The sequence below is a fragment of the Megalopta genalis genome, chromosome 1 (genome assembly GCF_051020955.1).
Source record: "Megalopta genalis isolate 19385.01 chromosome 1, iyMegGena1_principal, whole genome shotgun sequence".
NCBI lineage: Eukaryota > Metazoa > Arthropoda > Insecta > Hymenoptera > Halictidae > Megalopta > Megalopta genalis.
Window position 1 is genome coordinate 4,112,466 of NC_135013.1, and position 17,008 is coordinate 4,129,473.

At 41.1% G+C, this 17,008-nt stretch overlaps 2 protein-coding genes across 2 annotated transcripts in view; one reads left to right on the plus strand and one right to left on the minus strand.

The window, feature by feature from the left end:
* The window catches only part of Pdk1 (Phosphoinositide-dependent kinase 1), a 1,509,859-nt gene that overhangs the window by 23,994 nt on the left and 1,468,857 nt on the right, over positions 1-17,008 (plus strand). The gene's annotated exons all lie outside the window — the stretch shown is intronic.
* On the minus strand, positions 10,906-15,217 carry LOC117228241 (uncharacterized; the record flags this gene model as incomplete). The annotated part of the gene is made up of 4 exons (XM_076519263.1): positions 10,906-11,670; positions 13,983-14,075; positions 14,169-14,367; positions 14,952-15,217. Coding segments are annotated over 4 exons (876 nt in total), but the record flags the coding sequence as incomplete, so codon positions are not given.

Below are 17,008 nucleotides of genomic sequence, written 5' to 3' on the forward strand. Positions count from 1 at the left end.
GTACATAATTCGATTATAATTTCGCCTGACCGTGCCCGCGAACGAACCTTCGCCACGTCAAGCTCGAGAACCGCTGGGTCGACGCGAGGCCGTACAGTTTTTCGCAGGCCACCGAATCGAGAGCGAGGATGAGAGAGAGAGAGAGAGGGGGGGGAGAGAGAGAGAGGCCAGCCAAGGAGGCAAATACTAAAAGAGCAGTATCAGGATAAGATAATCCTCTCGGACACGGGACCACACTCTCGGACAAACATCGAGTCCGAGTGTACCGGCTCGAGTATCAGCGTCGCGAAGAGAGTATTAGCCGGCGAGGAGGCTGGCGGCTGCTGGCCGACTTCGAACAGGAGGATACGCGTCGCGCCGTCAAATATTCAGCGACGGAGCAACAGTTCCAGCCGGGGGAGCGCGCCGTGTCCGCCGCCGGTCCCCGCTCTTATGCACCGCCAGGGGGGAATATCGCGTGCTGGCCGGATATTCGGCAGGTAATCGGATATTAAAAAATCCGGATATCACCGGCGGGCTATATTATCGCCGGTGGACGTCTCGCGCTGTCGGTTTGTTTGCCGAGGCGAAACTCTCTCGTTAATTCTTTCGGCGAAGAGGAGACGGCTGGGCGAAGAAACGAGAGAGAGAGAGAGAGAGAGAGAGAGAGAGAGGGGGAGAGCGAGAGACAAGGCGAGAGAGAGAGAGAGAGGGAGAGAGCGAGAGAGAGAGCGCGAGAGGGAGATAGCGAGAGAGAGAGCGCGAGAGGGAGATAGCGAGAGAGAGAGAGAGAGCGATAGACAGGGCGCGAGAGGGAGAGCGCGAGAGAGAAAGCGCGCGAGAGAGAGAGCGCACGGGAGAGAGCGAGAGAGAGAGCGAGAGAGAGCGAGAGAGAGCGAGAGAGAGCGAGAGAGAGCGAGAGAGAGAGCGCGAGAGAGAGAGAGCGCGAGAGAAAGAGCGCGAGAGAGAAAAAGCGCGTGAGAGAGCGCGAGAGAGAAAAAGCGCGTGAGAGAGCGCGAGAGAGAGAGAGAGCGCGCGAGACGGAGAGAGAGAAAGGGGGGAGTAGGTGGACGCGAAGGGAATCGTGAGATCGATTCCGCGACATCGGTGTGCACTCATGTACTTATGAAAGAAGAGCGGGGCGGGGCGGAGCGGGCGGGACGCCGAGAATGGAGGAAAGAAGCGACGAAGATGAAGGGAAGATCGCTCCATTGCACAGAAGCGACGCTCCACTTAGCATCTTCCTCGAAATAATTTGAAATATGCAAATACCATCGGTGCACGCGTCGGGGAACGGACTCGTCTACGTGTCCTCTCGCGACGCGCGACGCCGCGCGCTGCGACGAGCCACCAATCCGAGCGAGCGCGCGCGCGCGCGCCCGCGTGTACCCGCGTCGTCCGGACGTCGCGCGCGCGCGAACGTCTGTGAACGGCTCCGCGCTGCCGTGTATCGATGTGTGGAAACGCGCGCGCACGTGTGCGCCCGTATCACGGAGGAAGGGGAGGACGCGGCCGAAGACGCGGGGGAGAAGACAACGTATATTCCGGTGGCTTACGGTTCAGTTCTCTCGGAGCCAATCTAACTTAACATGCAGATGCAGTACGTGGAATCGCGGCCGCAACTGCGGGGGCGGGCAACCGGGAGCCGGGGGGAGAGCCACGGAGAGAAGGATGGCCTGTGAGTCATTCGCGGCCCGATACCTTTTCCGTGTGATCATCCACCGTTACCTACCTATCCACCGCCTTTAATGTCGCGGCGACGGCGACAACGGGCCGGATATGCTCGATACCCGCGACCTCGATGCGCCGGCCGAAATAACGACGGCTACGCGAGATCACGGTCCCGTTGGACTTTTACCGCGGTTCTTGATCTTTCCGCGAAATCATGATGCGGCATGGGCGGGTGTACAATGGATTCTGCTTAATTGACCCTCGGATTGTGTACGAAAAAAATGGACTATTTTGGGAAGAGGAGGCTCGTATAATTGCATCGACACTTTGCAGATTGGCCATTTTTTTGTGTACGAGCGGAGGGTCAATTAGGGAGAATTTACTGCTGATACTTTAAAAAATAGCAGATATTTTAAAGTAATAGATGCTGTAGAGAGAGAGAGAGAGAGAGAGAGAGAGAGAGAGAGAGAGAGAGAGAGGGAGAGGATAATGAAAATACTTTGTTTATATTAAATGTAGTCTACGATTACTCAGGCCTCGCGACTCTTTTTTATGTGTTTACTCTGCGAGCGAAGAAACGGGACTAGTCTTCTATCGTGGGTTAAATTTTGATCCTTAATTAACGATTAGTAAAGCGTTAAATGGGCCGTTTAATGGCACAAGTTTTGGTCAAGAAATAAGTACAGTAAATTCTCTCTCTAATTGACGCTCAGATTGTACACAAAAATGCACAATTTGGGAAGAGGAGATGCGATTATTCGAGCCTCGTGACTCATTTTTACATGTTTACTCTGAGAATAAAGGAACGAGACTAGTTTTCCGTCGTGGGTTAAATTTTTATCCTTAATTAACGATTTACCAAAAGACACCCAATCATCGCATTGGAGCGTTAAATGGGCCGTTTAATGGCACATGTCTTGATCAAGAGATAAATACACTCGATTCTCCCTAATTGATCTTCGTGCAAAATAAAAATTATCTAAATTAATTGGGAAAGAATGTCTCTTCTCTTTTAATCATTTTAACGAGTCGTGTATAACACAAAAATGGTCTCAAATCCTTCTCTTATCTTCACAATTTCGTTTTTGACCTATTCGTTCTTCCAAAAAGTGTATAATTTTCGTGGTCCAATTGTTATTCATATTTTCCTCTCGGAAATTGATCACAGTTCTTAGCAGAACCTGTTAGGAAGCAGGTTCGAGCCTTGCACCTCGTTTTTATAATTGTTGACAATCGGCAACTGTAAAAATGAGCCGCCAATAATTGACTAATCGTGTAAATAATAATAATAAAATGATACATATATATATATAATAATAATAATAATAATAATAAAATAATAATAATAATAATAGACTAAAAAAACCACGAATAATCGTGTCTCCTTATCCCAAATTGCCCAAATTCGTTTCCAAGCTGAAGGAAAATTAGGGAGAATTTGCTGTACATACAATAATATATAATAATAATAATAAAACAATATATACAATAATAATAAAATAATAATAATAATAATCGACTAAAAAACCCTCGAATAATCGTGTCTCCTCATCCCAAATTGTCCAAATTCGTTTCCAAGCTGAAGGAAAATTAGGGAGAATTTGCTGTACATAAAATAATATATAATAATAATAATAAAACAATATATACAATAATAATAAAATAATAATAATAATAATAATCGACTAAAAAACCCTCGAATAATCGTGTCTCCTCATCCCGAATTATCCAAATTCGTTTCCAAGCTGAAGGAAAATTAGGGAGAATTTGCTGTACATAAAATAATATATAATAATAATAATAATAAAACAATATATACAATAATAATAAAATAATAATAATAATAATAATAGTAATAATAAAGTAATAATAATAATAATAATAATAATAATAATAATAATAATAATAATAATAATAGTAATAGTAATAATAAAATAATAATAATAATAATCGACTAAAAAACCCCCGAATAATCGTGTCTCCTCATCCCAAATTGTCCAAATTCGTTTCCAAGCAGAAGGAAGATTAGGGAGAATTTGCTGTACATCTTTCTTAATTTCGTGACTCGGTGTATCGCGGCCACGTATCCCGCCACCGTTACCTCACTCCGGGCAGGGTAGTTAGCCCCGGCCTGCTCGCGAGATCGGATTGCATTACTTATGGCAGTACAAGCCGGGCGTCTTGTAAATTTAATCAAGGGATGCGCTTCCGCGAGTTGCGCCCGATGTCGGGATCGATTGCCGCTGCTCAGGAATTTATGAAATATCGGCCAATATCCCGTTTCTACCGTAACGCGCCTCTTATTTTTCCCTCCACTATCCCGTTTACCAGTCCCCCCATGCTGCCCCCCCCCCCGCTGCCGCCGTCTTCCTCCTACTGCCAACCCCGTGTAACAAGGTTTCCCTTGCACACGCCTAGAAGCGCGCGCGGATCGTCTCCCAAGGACTACCGACGGAATTCTTCTCGATCTGGAACGGGTTTCTTACCCCTCGCCGGGGACACCGGGCTCGATTTACGCTGGTGCCTCGATTTTATTAAAATTTCTGTCCCCGGAACTGGCCGGGTTATTAGTAGTTCGCTGGATTTTTGTTGGTGGACGTCCAGGGCCACGGTGAAATTGAATCGTTCGGCTATAGGGTGTCCCGGTATCAGAACAATCGCTTCAGTCAATTAGTCAGAAATATTTGCATAAGGGTGCAACATTGTTTCAATTGTTTTCTCGTCCACGGAAATTCTACTTTTTTTTAGTGGGGCTTATATTATTCCTAGAGTAATAGTTGATTGATCTTTAATTGATTAAAACTGGGAGCTTTTCAAGACTCGTATCATTCACCCCTATAATAATAAATCGATTTTTAATTGACTAAAAGTGAAAGTCTGCGCAGGAAAGCTCAGCCTAGAATTTCAATTATTTTCTCGACCACAGAAATTCTACTTTTTTAATATGTCTTATATTGTTCACAGAATAGTAGTGAATTGATCTTTAATTGATTAAAACTGGGAGCTTTTCAAGACTCGTATCACTTACCCCTATAATAATAAATCGATTTTTAATTGACTAAAAGTGAAAGTCTGCGCAGAAAAGCTCAGCCTAGAATTTCAATTATTTTCTCGACCACAGAAATTCTACTTTTTTAATATGTCTTATATTGTTCATAGAATAGTAGTGAATTGATCTTTAATTGATTAAAACTAGGAGCTTTTCAAGACTCGTATCACTTACCCCTATAATAATAAATCGATTTTTAATTGACTAAAAGTGAAAGTCTGCGCATAAAAGCTCAGCCTAGAATTTCAATTATTTTCTCGATCACAGAAGTTCTACTTTTTTAATATGTCTTATATTATTCATAGAATAGTAGTGAATTGATCTTTAATTGATTAAAACTAGGAGCTTTTCAAGACTCGTATCACTTACCCCTATAAATAATAAATCGATTTTTAATTGACTAAAAGTGAAAGTCTGCCCAAAAAAGCTTAGCCTAGAATTTCAATTATTTCTCAAGCACAGAAATTCTACTTTTTTAACGAGTCTTATTTTATTCACAGAATAATAGTGAATTGATCTTTAATTGATTAGAAATGGGAGTTTTTTGAGACTACATTTTTAACGTTTTTTTAAAACCATTTCTTAAATTGATTACAATTAATCAGAGGGCGAGATTGATCGTACGTTAGATCGGATAAATTGATAAACATCGTTGACAGAGGATTTATTTATTGTTCTACAATTATTTAGATCGTGAAGATATATTTGTTAGTTATATATTCAATGCACATGTTATTTTTGCGGCAAATATTTAAAAATAGTTAAAAATCGGAATAAATGTCTTATTGTCGCTTTTATAAATTAATGTAAAACAGCTGCTGTTAGTGTGTTAATCTAGCGTTAATCTAATATATTTTCCAAATTTTATCAGGTTTCATAAAATAATATTGGCATGCTTGAAAAATATTTTTCCAAGTCCATAGAGAGGCGTTAAATTTCGCACTTCTTCGATATCCCGTGCACGCTCCCGGATTTAGGATACTACAGTCATGGGGATGCACGATACTAGAAATTAGAATACGGCGTCGTAAACTAGAGATTTCAAGCTTAAATTAAAAAAAAAAAGTGATAACCGTATGACAGTTTTTACCAGAATTACAGCTGTTCGAATATTGACAATTTTTCGGCCAAAAATTAAGCGACGTTTTAATTTTGCTGTCGAGTGGTGACCCTGAGGTACCGCTAAAATTGTTATATCACGTTTTAAGGTCATTTTTGTATCATCGAAGCTTAAATTTTAAACATTATTAAAAGTATAACTGTTATACGAATCGCGAAGCTCAATTTCGTATGCATAAAATGCACTTTGTCCTACAAAATGGAAATACTGTAAGTCGGAAAAATTATTTTAGATTTACAATTAAAATGGCTTCGAGTGCAAAGGGTTAATTTTACTGTCGAGCTTATTTTGGACGTTCACATGGGAATTCCCCTTTTTTCCGAATGATTTTGGACGAGATTCAATCGAGGGTGGGAATCGTCGTCAAGAAAATAACCTCGCGTTAAAGAACGACACGACGCGATGCGAGTAAAAAAAATCTGCGCGCGCCGTAAACACACTCGAACAGTCCGCAGTTTAATAATTATAGATACGGTTTAATGACGATGTGGGGCCCCCATCCCCCCCTTTTTTTCGAAACTGCGTAACTGCGAAACGGTTACGACGGGGCGCGCCGATCAAAATACTTTTAACTGCGACGGCCTTTGAGCCAGCGACGCGACAGCCTCTAAAAATGATACTGTTCCATCTGTTTTGTCGTTCGCCGGACAATTTTACTGTATGATTTGACGTGAGCCTGTTTATTGGCCGGTTCGTTACGATCACTTTGCCGGATGAGTAATATCGTAAACGGTTCTTTTAGCATCTACATCCGGTGCTTGCGCTGATCACGCGGCTACGATATGCTCACCAAGTTATGCCGTCGTTCATGTACATGTATATATATACATATACATATATATGTATATATAGTTTCGGATGCCGCGAGACTCTCTTGAGATTTTATCGGTCATAATTCTGCGAGGGTGGATTCGCGCGCTGTCCTTTGGCTGGCCGCCTCTCTGTTATCTCGAAGGATCGCTCTTGCCGATGCGTCGGCAATCGGGCCGCTTGGGACCCACCGACCGAACGCGCCGTTCCCGTTCGCGAACATTTTCAGCCGAGAACAATTAATCGAATCGTTAGATAATTTTAATAATCGAACGTTCTACGGAAGCGCGACGCGAACCGTTCGACTGCCGTCGAATGAAACGGAATAAAATAAGCCGGTCCCAAAGGGACGCCGGTGATCATTGCCTTTTATCGGAGCACCAGATTGCGGCGAATTACGATTTAGAATAAATTACGAATCGATTGGCTATTGTTCGAGGTAATAATGCAGGTTTGTTTCGTTCGAAATGTATCACGTGTCTCGGGTCTTTTAGTAAATCGTTTGAAAACATCGATTAAACGTTAACTTCAAACGTCGAGAACTTTTTTTTAATATAAATTCATTGTTATTTGGCGAATGATAAAGGTCTTGATGAAAACAACTCTAATGTTTAATCAATTACGGTTCAATTCGCTAATTGGATGTTTTTGTTTACGAGCTGAAGAACAATTGGGGAGAATTTATTGTATTCTGTGCAGAATGTAAGACTTATTGAAGAAGTAGAATTTCTGTGGTGGAGAAAATAATTGAAAGCAGACTTTCGCTTTTAGTCAATTAAAAATCGATTTATTATTATAGGGGTAAGTGATACGAGTTTTGAAAAGCACCTAGTTTTAATCAATTAAAGATCAATTCACTACTATTCTATGAACAATATAAGACATATTAAAAAAGTAGAACTTCTGTGATCGAGAAAATAATTGAAATTCTAGGCTGAGCTTTTGTGCGCAGACTTTCGCTTTTACTCAATTAAAAATCGATTTATTATTATAGGGGTAAGTGATACGAGTCTTGAAAAGCTCCTAGTTTTAATCAATTAAAGATCAATTCACTACTATTCTATGAATAATATAAGACATATTAAAAAAGTAGAACTTCTGTGGTCGAGAAGATAATTGAAATTCTAGGCTGAGCTTTTCTGCGCAGACTCTCACTTTTAGTCAATTAAAAATCGATTTATTATTATAGGGGTGAATGATACGAGTCTTGAAAAGCTCCCAGTTTTAATCAATTAAAGATCAATTCACTACTATTCTGTGAACAATATAAGACATATTAAAAAAGTAGAATTTCTGTGGTCGAGAAAATAATTGAAATTCTAGGCTGAGCTTTTCTGCGCAGACTTTCACTTTTAGTCAATTAAAAATCGATTTATTATTATAGGGGTAAGTGATACGAGTCTTGAAAAGCTCCTAGTTTTAATCAATTAAAGATCAATTCACTACTATTCTATGAACAATATAAGACATATTAAAAAAGTAGAACTTCTGTGATCGAGAAAATAATTGAAATTCTAGGCTGAGCTTTTGTGCGCAGACTTTCGCTTTTACTCAATTAAAAATCGATTTATTATTATAGGGGTAAGTGATACGAGTCTTGAAAAGCTCCTAGTTTCAATCAATTAAAGATCAATTCACTACTATTCTATGAACAATATAAGACATATTAAAAAAGTAGAACTTCTGTGGTCGAGAAAATAATTGAAATTCTAGACTGAGCTTTTATGCGCAGACTTTCACTTTTAGTCAATTAAAAATCGATTTATTATTATAGGGGTAAGTGATACGAGTCTTGAAAAGCTCCCATTTACAATCAATTAAAAATCAATTCAATATCATTCTGTGATTAATAAAAGCCCCGTTAAAAAAAGTAGAATTTCCGTGCCGGAGAAAATAATTGCATCTTTGCGCAAATATTTCTGTCGCGGAGAGAACAGCTGTTTAATCGTGTCCGTAATTAACCGGAGTTCCAGAACGACTATAAATAAGAAAAAGAAGGGAGTATAATTTAATTCTACTCGTGTAATTATCGTAGAATCGTATGAACGATGGAAGATGACGAGCTCGTTGTCGCGGATTGGGTTAGCCTCGCTTTTTCACCCTCGGCGAGCCGGCATTGTTGCAAATTAATTCCACGGAGTCGCGTCGATGCGGCGCGAGGCGCGGTGGTAAACTTGCACGGAACTCCCGAAGAAAGATTGTTGCAATCTAGAGTTGCGAATCGGTGCTCCATTCGCACTAGAGGCGAGCAAATACTGTAGGGGTGAATGAACTTCCCCGAATGTTCGCCGTAAATGAACTTCTCGGGTGTTAGGCACGACTGACGAAGGAAGGAGCGTTTCGGGGTCGTGTCGAAATAGATCGAGTAGCTGTTTGGAATTGAAATTTAGTTCCGGATAGTCTTCGGGGAACTATAATAATTATACCCCCCCCCCCTCCCTCCCAGGCCTGTAACCCTAAATTACTTTCGCGATCGGAGACGCGTTTCTTTTCTTTTTACCTCGTCGTGTTTCTGTTCCGCTGTTGTTACACTTGCGAACACGTTTTGCGTTAACAACGTCGGATGTTTATCGACTTCCGGTGGCTGGAACGTCAACCAATGGAAATTAACATTTTGATAGACGGGAGATGCGGCGGATAAAGCGAGCATTACAGCGACACGCAAAAATATTTTAGCCGATATTTTCGTTAATGAATAAAGTAATTGCGATCGCATTTAATTCATAATGCATTTTAAATATATCGCATTTAATTTATTATGCTGTTGTTAAGTTAAACGTATTGTTTGTACATATTTCTGGAGCACAATGGACATTCTTTCGGAAGAAATTAGTTTCTGTCAATTTCCTTCGTAATTACCGAAGAATTATCCATACCGGTGGTATGGTCGGTGTGTCAAAACTAAATATTATACTTTCAACAAATGTTCGCAATTATTAATTAAAATGTTCTTCATTAAAACGTCCTATCTATCAATTTGCCACTATTTACGATATTTTTCAATATTTGCAACGTCGTCAGCGCCTTTTACCTTTTAAGCAAAGCTAGAATATCCCATGCACTCCACAGAGTTCCAAACGCGACTCCATTTTATCCGCTTTCACTAATTTCAAGCTAAGTTTATTTAATTCGAATTTTCTATTTAAATTTAATTTCAATTTAAACAACAATAAAAATAAAATTAAACAACGATATACCCTTACATGCAAACCAACGTCGACGACTCTAAAAACTCCATAAAATCCGTAAACGGTAAACCCCGTAAAATGACCTTGAAAAAAATTACTTTCTGCATCGTTTTCGTCTTTCGATTCCGATCAAATTCTCTACAGGATATTTTTTCGCGACGTCGCTATCGGATGAGACATAGCGACGTTTCAAACGGGACACCCTGTAGAGTGTTGTTCGAGCGAGCCCCGTAGAAACGCCGTTTTTAATCCGAGTGTTTTATTCGTGCGAAATCTTGCCAATCCCCGTAAACAAATAATTCGGCAGCAACGACTTCGGCCAGTCGACGCGCACCATTCGCAAACAACAAACTCGGCCGGATTCGCTCGCCGGGCTTGTCGCGGAATTTTTATTTACCCTCCTGTTTCGCGCGGGGATGGAGACCGTGCGGCGGGGGTCGCGGAACGCGGGCGATATGAAAACGCGAAACATCTCGCGGAGGGGAAAAAAGCTCGCGCGAGACTTCTCCCGGTATTTGAAGTGCCGCGCGCGTGAGAAAACGCTGCGACGATGTCTTCTTCGGGCTTCTTTTCGCGATTTACAACTCGACGCGGAACGCACACGCGACGAATTGTGCACGCGCGCAGCAACGCCGCGAACTTTCGCCGCGGCTTTTTCTTATTCCAATTGAAAACACTCTAATTCGCTAGAAATCATTCTAATTCTGATTGCGCACAAAAATGAACAATTTGGGAAGAGGAGATACGATTATTTTATTATTTGTATTTATATATATTTATATTTATATATATTTATATTTATATATATTTATATTTATATATATTTATATTTATATATATTTATATTTATATATATTTATATTTATATATATTTATATATTTATATTTATATATATTTATATACAGGGTATCCCAAAAATGTCTCGCAATCCGAAAGTATGGGATTCCTGATGTCATTTGAAGCAACTTTTTCCTTAGCGAAAATGCAATCCGCGGCTTCGTTTACGAGTTATTAACGAAAAACAGTGACCAATCAGAGGTCAGATCATTTAGCGCGAGACGGCCGAGCCAATGAATGGAACTGGGCTCCGTGCGCTCGTTGGCTGGGCCACCGCGCGCCAGCCGAGCTCGCCTCTTATTGGTCAGTGTTTTTCGTTAATAACTCGTAGACGAAGCCTCGGAGAAAATTTTCGCAAAGGAAAAAGTTGCTTCAAATGACCTCAGGAACCTCCCATTTGCAGATTACACTCTGTATATTTATACGTATATATATTTATATATATTTATATATATAAATTAATATTATATTATAATTATATATTTATATTTATATTATTTTATCATATCATTTTATTACATTATTTATTATATTATTATATATCTATTTTATTTTATAATTACCGAATGTCAACGACTATGAAAACTCGACGGCTCGAATAATCGTAGCTCCTCTTCCCAAAATTTTGCGCTTCGTTCTGGGCAATCTGATCCCGAATTAGCGCGAATTAATTATAAAATCCGTCCTCGACGCTTCTTCAGCAGGTGACGGTCGGCCAATTAGCCTGTTCGAAATTCCTGTATTTCGCGCAGACGTCGACCGAGCCGTATTGAAACGGTAGCTGGACGATGTTGATGTCGTAATCGGTGTTGACCAGGACCGCGTTCACCGACGGTATGTGGAGCTTGTTAGCGAGGTCGTCGTCTTGAAATTCGCCGGTGATCGGGTTCAGGAGGGCGCAGCGGGTTTTCGCGAGCACGCACGCGGTCGTGTTCACGAACAATTGGGCCAACTTGACGTCCGTGTTCGTGAAGTTCGGGAATATACGGATCGCCTCGCCGACACACTCCCTCACCTGAGGGAGAACCACGGAAAATTGTTATCGTTTTGCATTTTCTTGAATTTGCAATTTTGTAACTTTGCAATTTTATGGATTTGATCGATTGGGACTAATAAATAATACCGTAGGACCTCGTTCGTGTGAACCGTTCGAGTGGCAAGGCAGTTCAGATAATCGAGCGGTTCGCATAGTAGAGGTCGCTTGTATCCTCAATTTTTATTTTAGTTCACATAATGGAGGGTCTTGCGTTCGGTTAACGCGTTCAGCGCGGCGAACGTTCCGTTTGGACGGCATCAGCGCATGGGGTCGGCAATATCAAGGTTAAAAAATAATACCGCCCTGCCGCCTGAACGGAAAACCCAGCAAAATCGGCTCCGCGCTTACCGCGTTAATCGAGGTCCATTGCTTCCCGTTCCGCGCTGCCAGGCTACCGGCTAAGCCGTGACGTCACCGACGTTCGGACTCGTGACGCAGTGAGTAGCGGTAAGTGGGGGAAGACCGACTACTAGCGCCGGCTAGCGACAGCGCCGCGGCCACTGCGTTTCGCTTGGCCGGAGCAGACGCGCGTCATCGGTGACGCAGCGCCGCGGCTCTACCGTCAGAGGCGCTCGAGTAGATCCGAGAAGCCGAGCCAGCTCGAAGTAACCCGAACGTCGATGACGTCACGGTTTAGACGGCAGCCCGGCATCGCTGTTCCCACCGTACATATAGAAATGTTCTGAATTCGCGTTAATATTCGGAGACCTTTTGAAGCGGAAAGTATGGGTAAATCGTGTCCCAGAAAGCTTCGAACTACGACGACAACAACAAAGCTTAGAACCGATGGTTCACGAAGCATGCAACAACTACGTAGGGGAGAACTACCATGAATGGGACACAAATTATTCTGTTACACCGTCCCGTTCACGAATATGCTTGTCCCATTCGATGCAACCGAATCGACGAATGCGACAAAATGCACTTTTTGAAACAATTAAAAATGAAACAAGTGAACGTAGGCGAAACTCGTTGACATTGTGCATTGTTATAGTAAAAGATTCGCAGAAAATTATATAGAATACAATTATACAGTATACTAAGTGATTCGATTACTTTAATTGCGAATTACGATGCAATCGAATTAAACAATGACAAATTAATAAAATGACGAATTGAAAATTAATAAAATTAGTGTTGAGAGATTGAAAGAACATCTCGCGAAGGTTTTCAGACAGAGAAGGATATTATCGCCGCGTCCTCCGTGTACAGTCACTCTCATAAATTACAAATGACAAATTAAGTTAACGTTTCACTCGCAAGATTGGACCTTTCGTATGTTTCGTCCAAGAATTAGATAAGTTGTTCCGATCATTTCGTTATCTCGTCGTAAACAAAAGTGTCCCATTCGCGGCGGTTCACCCCTATAAATTATTTGCCAATTAGGGTAAAGCACTTACCGTGCCCGTGGACTCATGCATCAGTTCCGTTCAAGTATATCGTACGCTATGTACAGAATGATTACAGGAGTCGGTGCTCGTGTGTGTGTATGTACAGTATATATCGGAAGTTTTACGAAGTTTTCGGCGTTATCGATTGCCGTCTTGGATCAATAGGTTCCGCTCCAGGCCTGACGGTGTTCGCCTCGTTGTCCCGTTCCCATATCACGCAAACATTTCGCGCTATTTGTTTATACAGTTTCCGGTATATGAAAGAAGTTTTCCTCGACCCGGTCCTCCGACTTGGCGGCGTTCTCGGCTTCACACGCGCGTCCTGTTCAATATTTACAGCCACCTTTTTTCTCCCTCTCTCTCTTTCTCTCTTTCTTTCTCTTTCTTTCTTTGTGTTCTTATGTACATTATTTACATCGCGCAACGAAGCTGCCGACGTCTGACGCAAATTCGAAAATAATTGGCAAGATGAAACGAGGAGTACCGATATACAGGATGTCCCGAAATTATTGTACAAGCGGGAAACGATTCCTGAGGTGATTTGAAGCAACTTTTTCCTTAGCGAAAATGTTCTACGAGGCTTCGTTTACGAGTTATTAACGAAAAACTGTGACCAATCGGAGCGCGAGTGCGGCCGGCGCTCCGCCCTAGCGGCCAATGCCGCGTTGCGACGGCCGTCTGACGCAGCGACAGTGGTCGCGAGAGCAGAGCGTCAGCCGTACGCGGTCTCCCATTGGTGGTAACTGTTTTTCGTTAATAACTCGTAAACGAAACGGCGGATCGCATTTGCGCAAAGGAAAAAGTTACTTCAAATCACCTCAGGAACCTCTTACGATAGGTACCGCACAACGTCCTCGCCTCGCCGTGCAGAAAATCGCGGAGCTACGAGAGACACCTTACCAAATTGTCCTTGTTCACCTGGCGAATGCACTCGAGGAAGGTGCAGTAGATCGTCATGGGGTTGGCTTTGGTGTTCAGCGTGCTGGTGGCGTTCTGTCGTCAGAATCCTCGTTGATGATCGATCGAAAACACGATCGCAACGAAATAATACGATTGTAACAAAAATGCGAGTTCACGCGAGCTTACGTTCAGGTACTGTTGGCAGTGCGAGTAATCGGTGTTGTTCAGGTACAGGTCCGCGCAACTTGACATAGCCACCAGCGTGGGGAAGCTAAGGGGTTGGTTGGTGGCCCTGAAGAAGCAGCCGTAGCAGGCGTCCTGACGAATTGCATCCGAGCCTTGCGACTCGTTGCACAGCTGGTTCAACAGCTCTGGGATCCGCACGCTGCAATCATACGATGCACGTTGCACATTTCACAAGCACTTTAAATAAAATCAAATAAAATGCGGTGAAATAGGACAGAATAAAATATAATAAATTGAACTCAAATAAAGTGCAATAAATTAAAATCAAATAAAATAGATTATATTAAAGCCAAAATAAATACAATAAATTATTGTCAAATAAAATTCAATAAATTAAACTCAAATAAAATACAATAAATTAAATTCAAGTAAAATACAATAAATTGAACTCGGATAAAATACAATAAATTAAATTCAAATAAAATACAATAAATTAAAGTCAAATAAAATACAATAAATTAAAGTCAAGTAAAATATGATAAATTGAAGTCAAATAAAATACAATAAATTAAAGTCAAATAAAATACGATAAATTAAATTCAAACAAAATACAACAAATTAAAATCAAATAAAATGCAATAAATTGAACTCATATAAAATATAATAAATTAAATTCAAACAAAATAAAATAAATTGAAGTCAAATAAAATACAATAAATTAAAATTATTGGCGTTATCAATGGAATGAGGAGATGACGATCGCGACAAGAATTAGTGCAATACTGTTTAACGGGGGTCAGAGTTCCCAGAAGCCTCGAGAAACCCTCGTGCACCAACGGTTCCACGATATCGACACGGAAAGACACGAACAACGTTAGAACAGCGAAGCTGCGTGGTTTCACCATCGTTGCGCGGCACTCATTGGTTATTTGACCGGATATTCGGTTCAGGCCGTGCGTTATATACCAGAGATGAATCCGATAGGAGCGCGGAACGTATTGCTTCCGGCAAGGCAGGGATCCGCTTTCTATATTTTCAAAGAAACCGCGATTTCAGTGTTTCGTAACGGTCATTGTTCTTCGATCAATTGCTGCGACCGAATGCCATTTATTTCGACGCGTGGCCGTCGGTGTGTTTATTCATCGAGACGAGGACTTTTATTAAAATTCATGCACAGTCGGGGACGAATATACGTGGATGAGCTTTGAAACGGTACGACTTTTTTCGAACTGGACTACGTGACCTTAATTTGTTTTAGACGATACAGGGACTGGTTTACTAGACAATGATTAAATTGCTTTTCCTTTTTTCTTTTTTAATTTTGCTATTATTTGGGGTGACAAAACATATAAAAAGAAATTCACGTTTCTTAACTTTTTTATCTAACAAAAATTTTAAAAATGTGTTTCGCAGATCTTGATAGCTCGTATAGCTGCTAAAAATCTCATTGAAATCGGTTGACATGGTTAAGAGTTAGAAACAATTGTACTTTTTGCCATTCCAAGTGCTGGCAGAATTGAAAAAGCATTTTAATTGCTGTCTAGTAAACTATTTCATGTCATTTAGTCGAGTTTTAGAAAAGTTATACCGTTTAAAAAGGTGTCCACATATACGGGGTGTCCCAAAAATGTCTCGCAATCCGAAAGTGGCGGGTTCCTCAGGTCGTTTGAAGCAACTTTCTTCTTTACAAAAATTTTCTCCGAGGCACCGTTAACGAGTTATTAACAAAAAAACAGTGACCAATGAGAGGCGAGCTCAGCTGGCGCGAGGCGACCGATCCAATGAGCGGAACTGGGCTTCGTGCGCTGATTGGCTGGGCAGCCTCGCGTCAGCCGTTCTCGATTCTTATTGGTCACTGTTTTTCGCTAATAACTCGTTAACGGTGCCTCGGAGAAAATTTTTCTAAAGGAAGAAACTGCTTCAAATGATCCGAGGAACCCGCCATTTCCGGATTGCGAGACATTTTTGGGACACCCTGTATTTATACCTGACTGTAATTGAGCGTTGTCGGTAGAGTCTCATTGTCAATCGTGAAGTATCACGGCGGTTCTGTTACAAGAGGCGCTCTCATCTGTATAATAATTTCTACAGAATTATTAACTCGCCGTGCTCGAGCATAATGGTCTACAAAATCGAAGAAGAAATGCAAAGGCCCCGGGGACAATAGGCTGAATCATCCTGTCCGCGTATGAATGGCGCAATCTACTGGCCTGCTGCTTTTGAATAAAGAGCTGCAGGTGTTCTACCGCTCCTCTTATACAGTTCTCATATTCTCGTAGATTAAAGTAACGTCCGCCGAAAGGTAGAATTTTCGGAGCCCGCCGAAGTTACGTTTCGTAATAGAATTTTTTAAGGAGTGCAGCTTCAATATGTCTTCGTGCTTCCGACTGCTTTCCTATTGTACTTTAATTCCGTTTCCACCGTAATTCGAACACGTTACACTGTAAGTCGTAATTCGATAGGAACACTATTAAAGAATAATAACTAATACAATTATTTAAATTGCGAATTACGATGTAATGCAATTAAAATGTCAAATTCAATATTAATAATTGGTGTATATAGAGATTGAAAGAAATCATGAAACGTGGAACGTAAGAATGTATGTGACTTCGTCAAAGTTCTGGGTTGTAATTTGAAGAAGCTGTCTTTCAGTTACATTGTACTTCAGTTATATTGTATTTCAATTACACTCGTAGTTAAAATACTTAGTAATTGAATTATTTCAAAGATTTGAATTACCTAATTGAAGTACAACGTAGTTGAATTACAGTGTAATTGAAGTACAATGTAGTTGAAATACAATGTAGTTGAATTAAGATGTAACTGAAGTACAATGT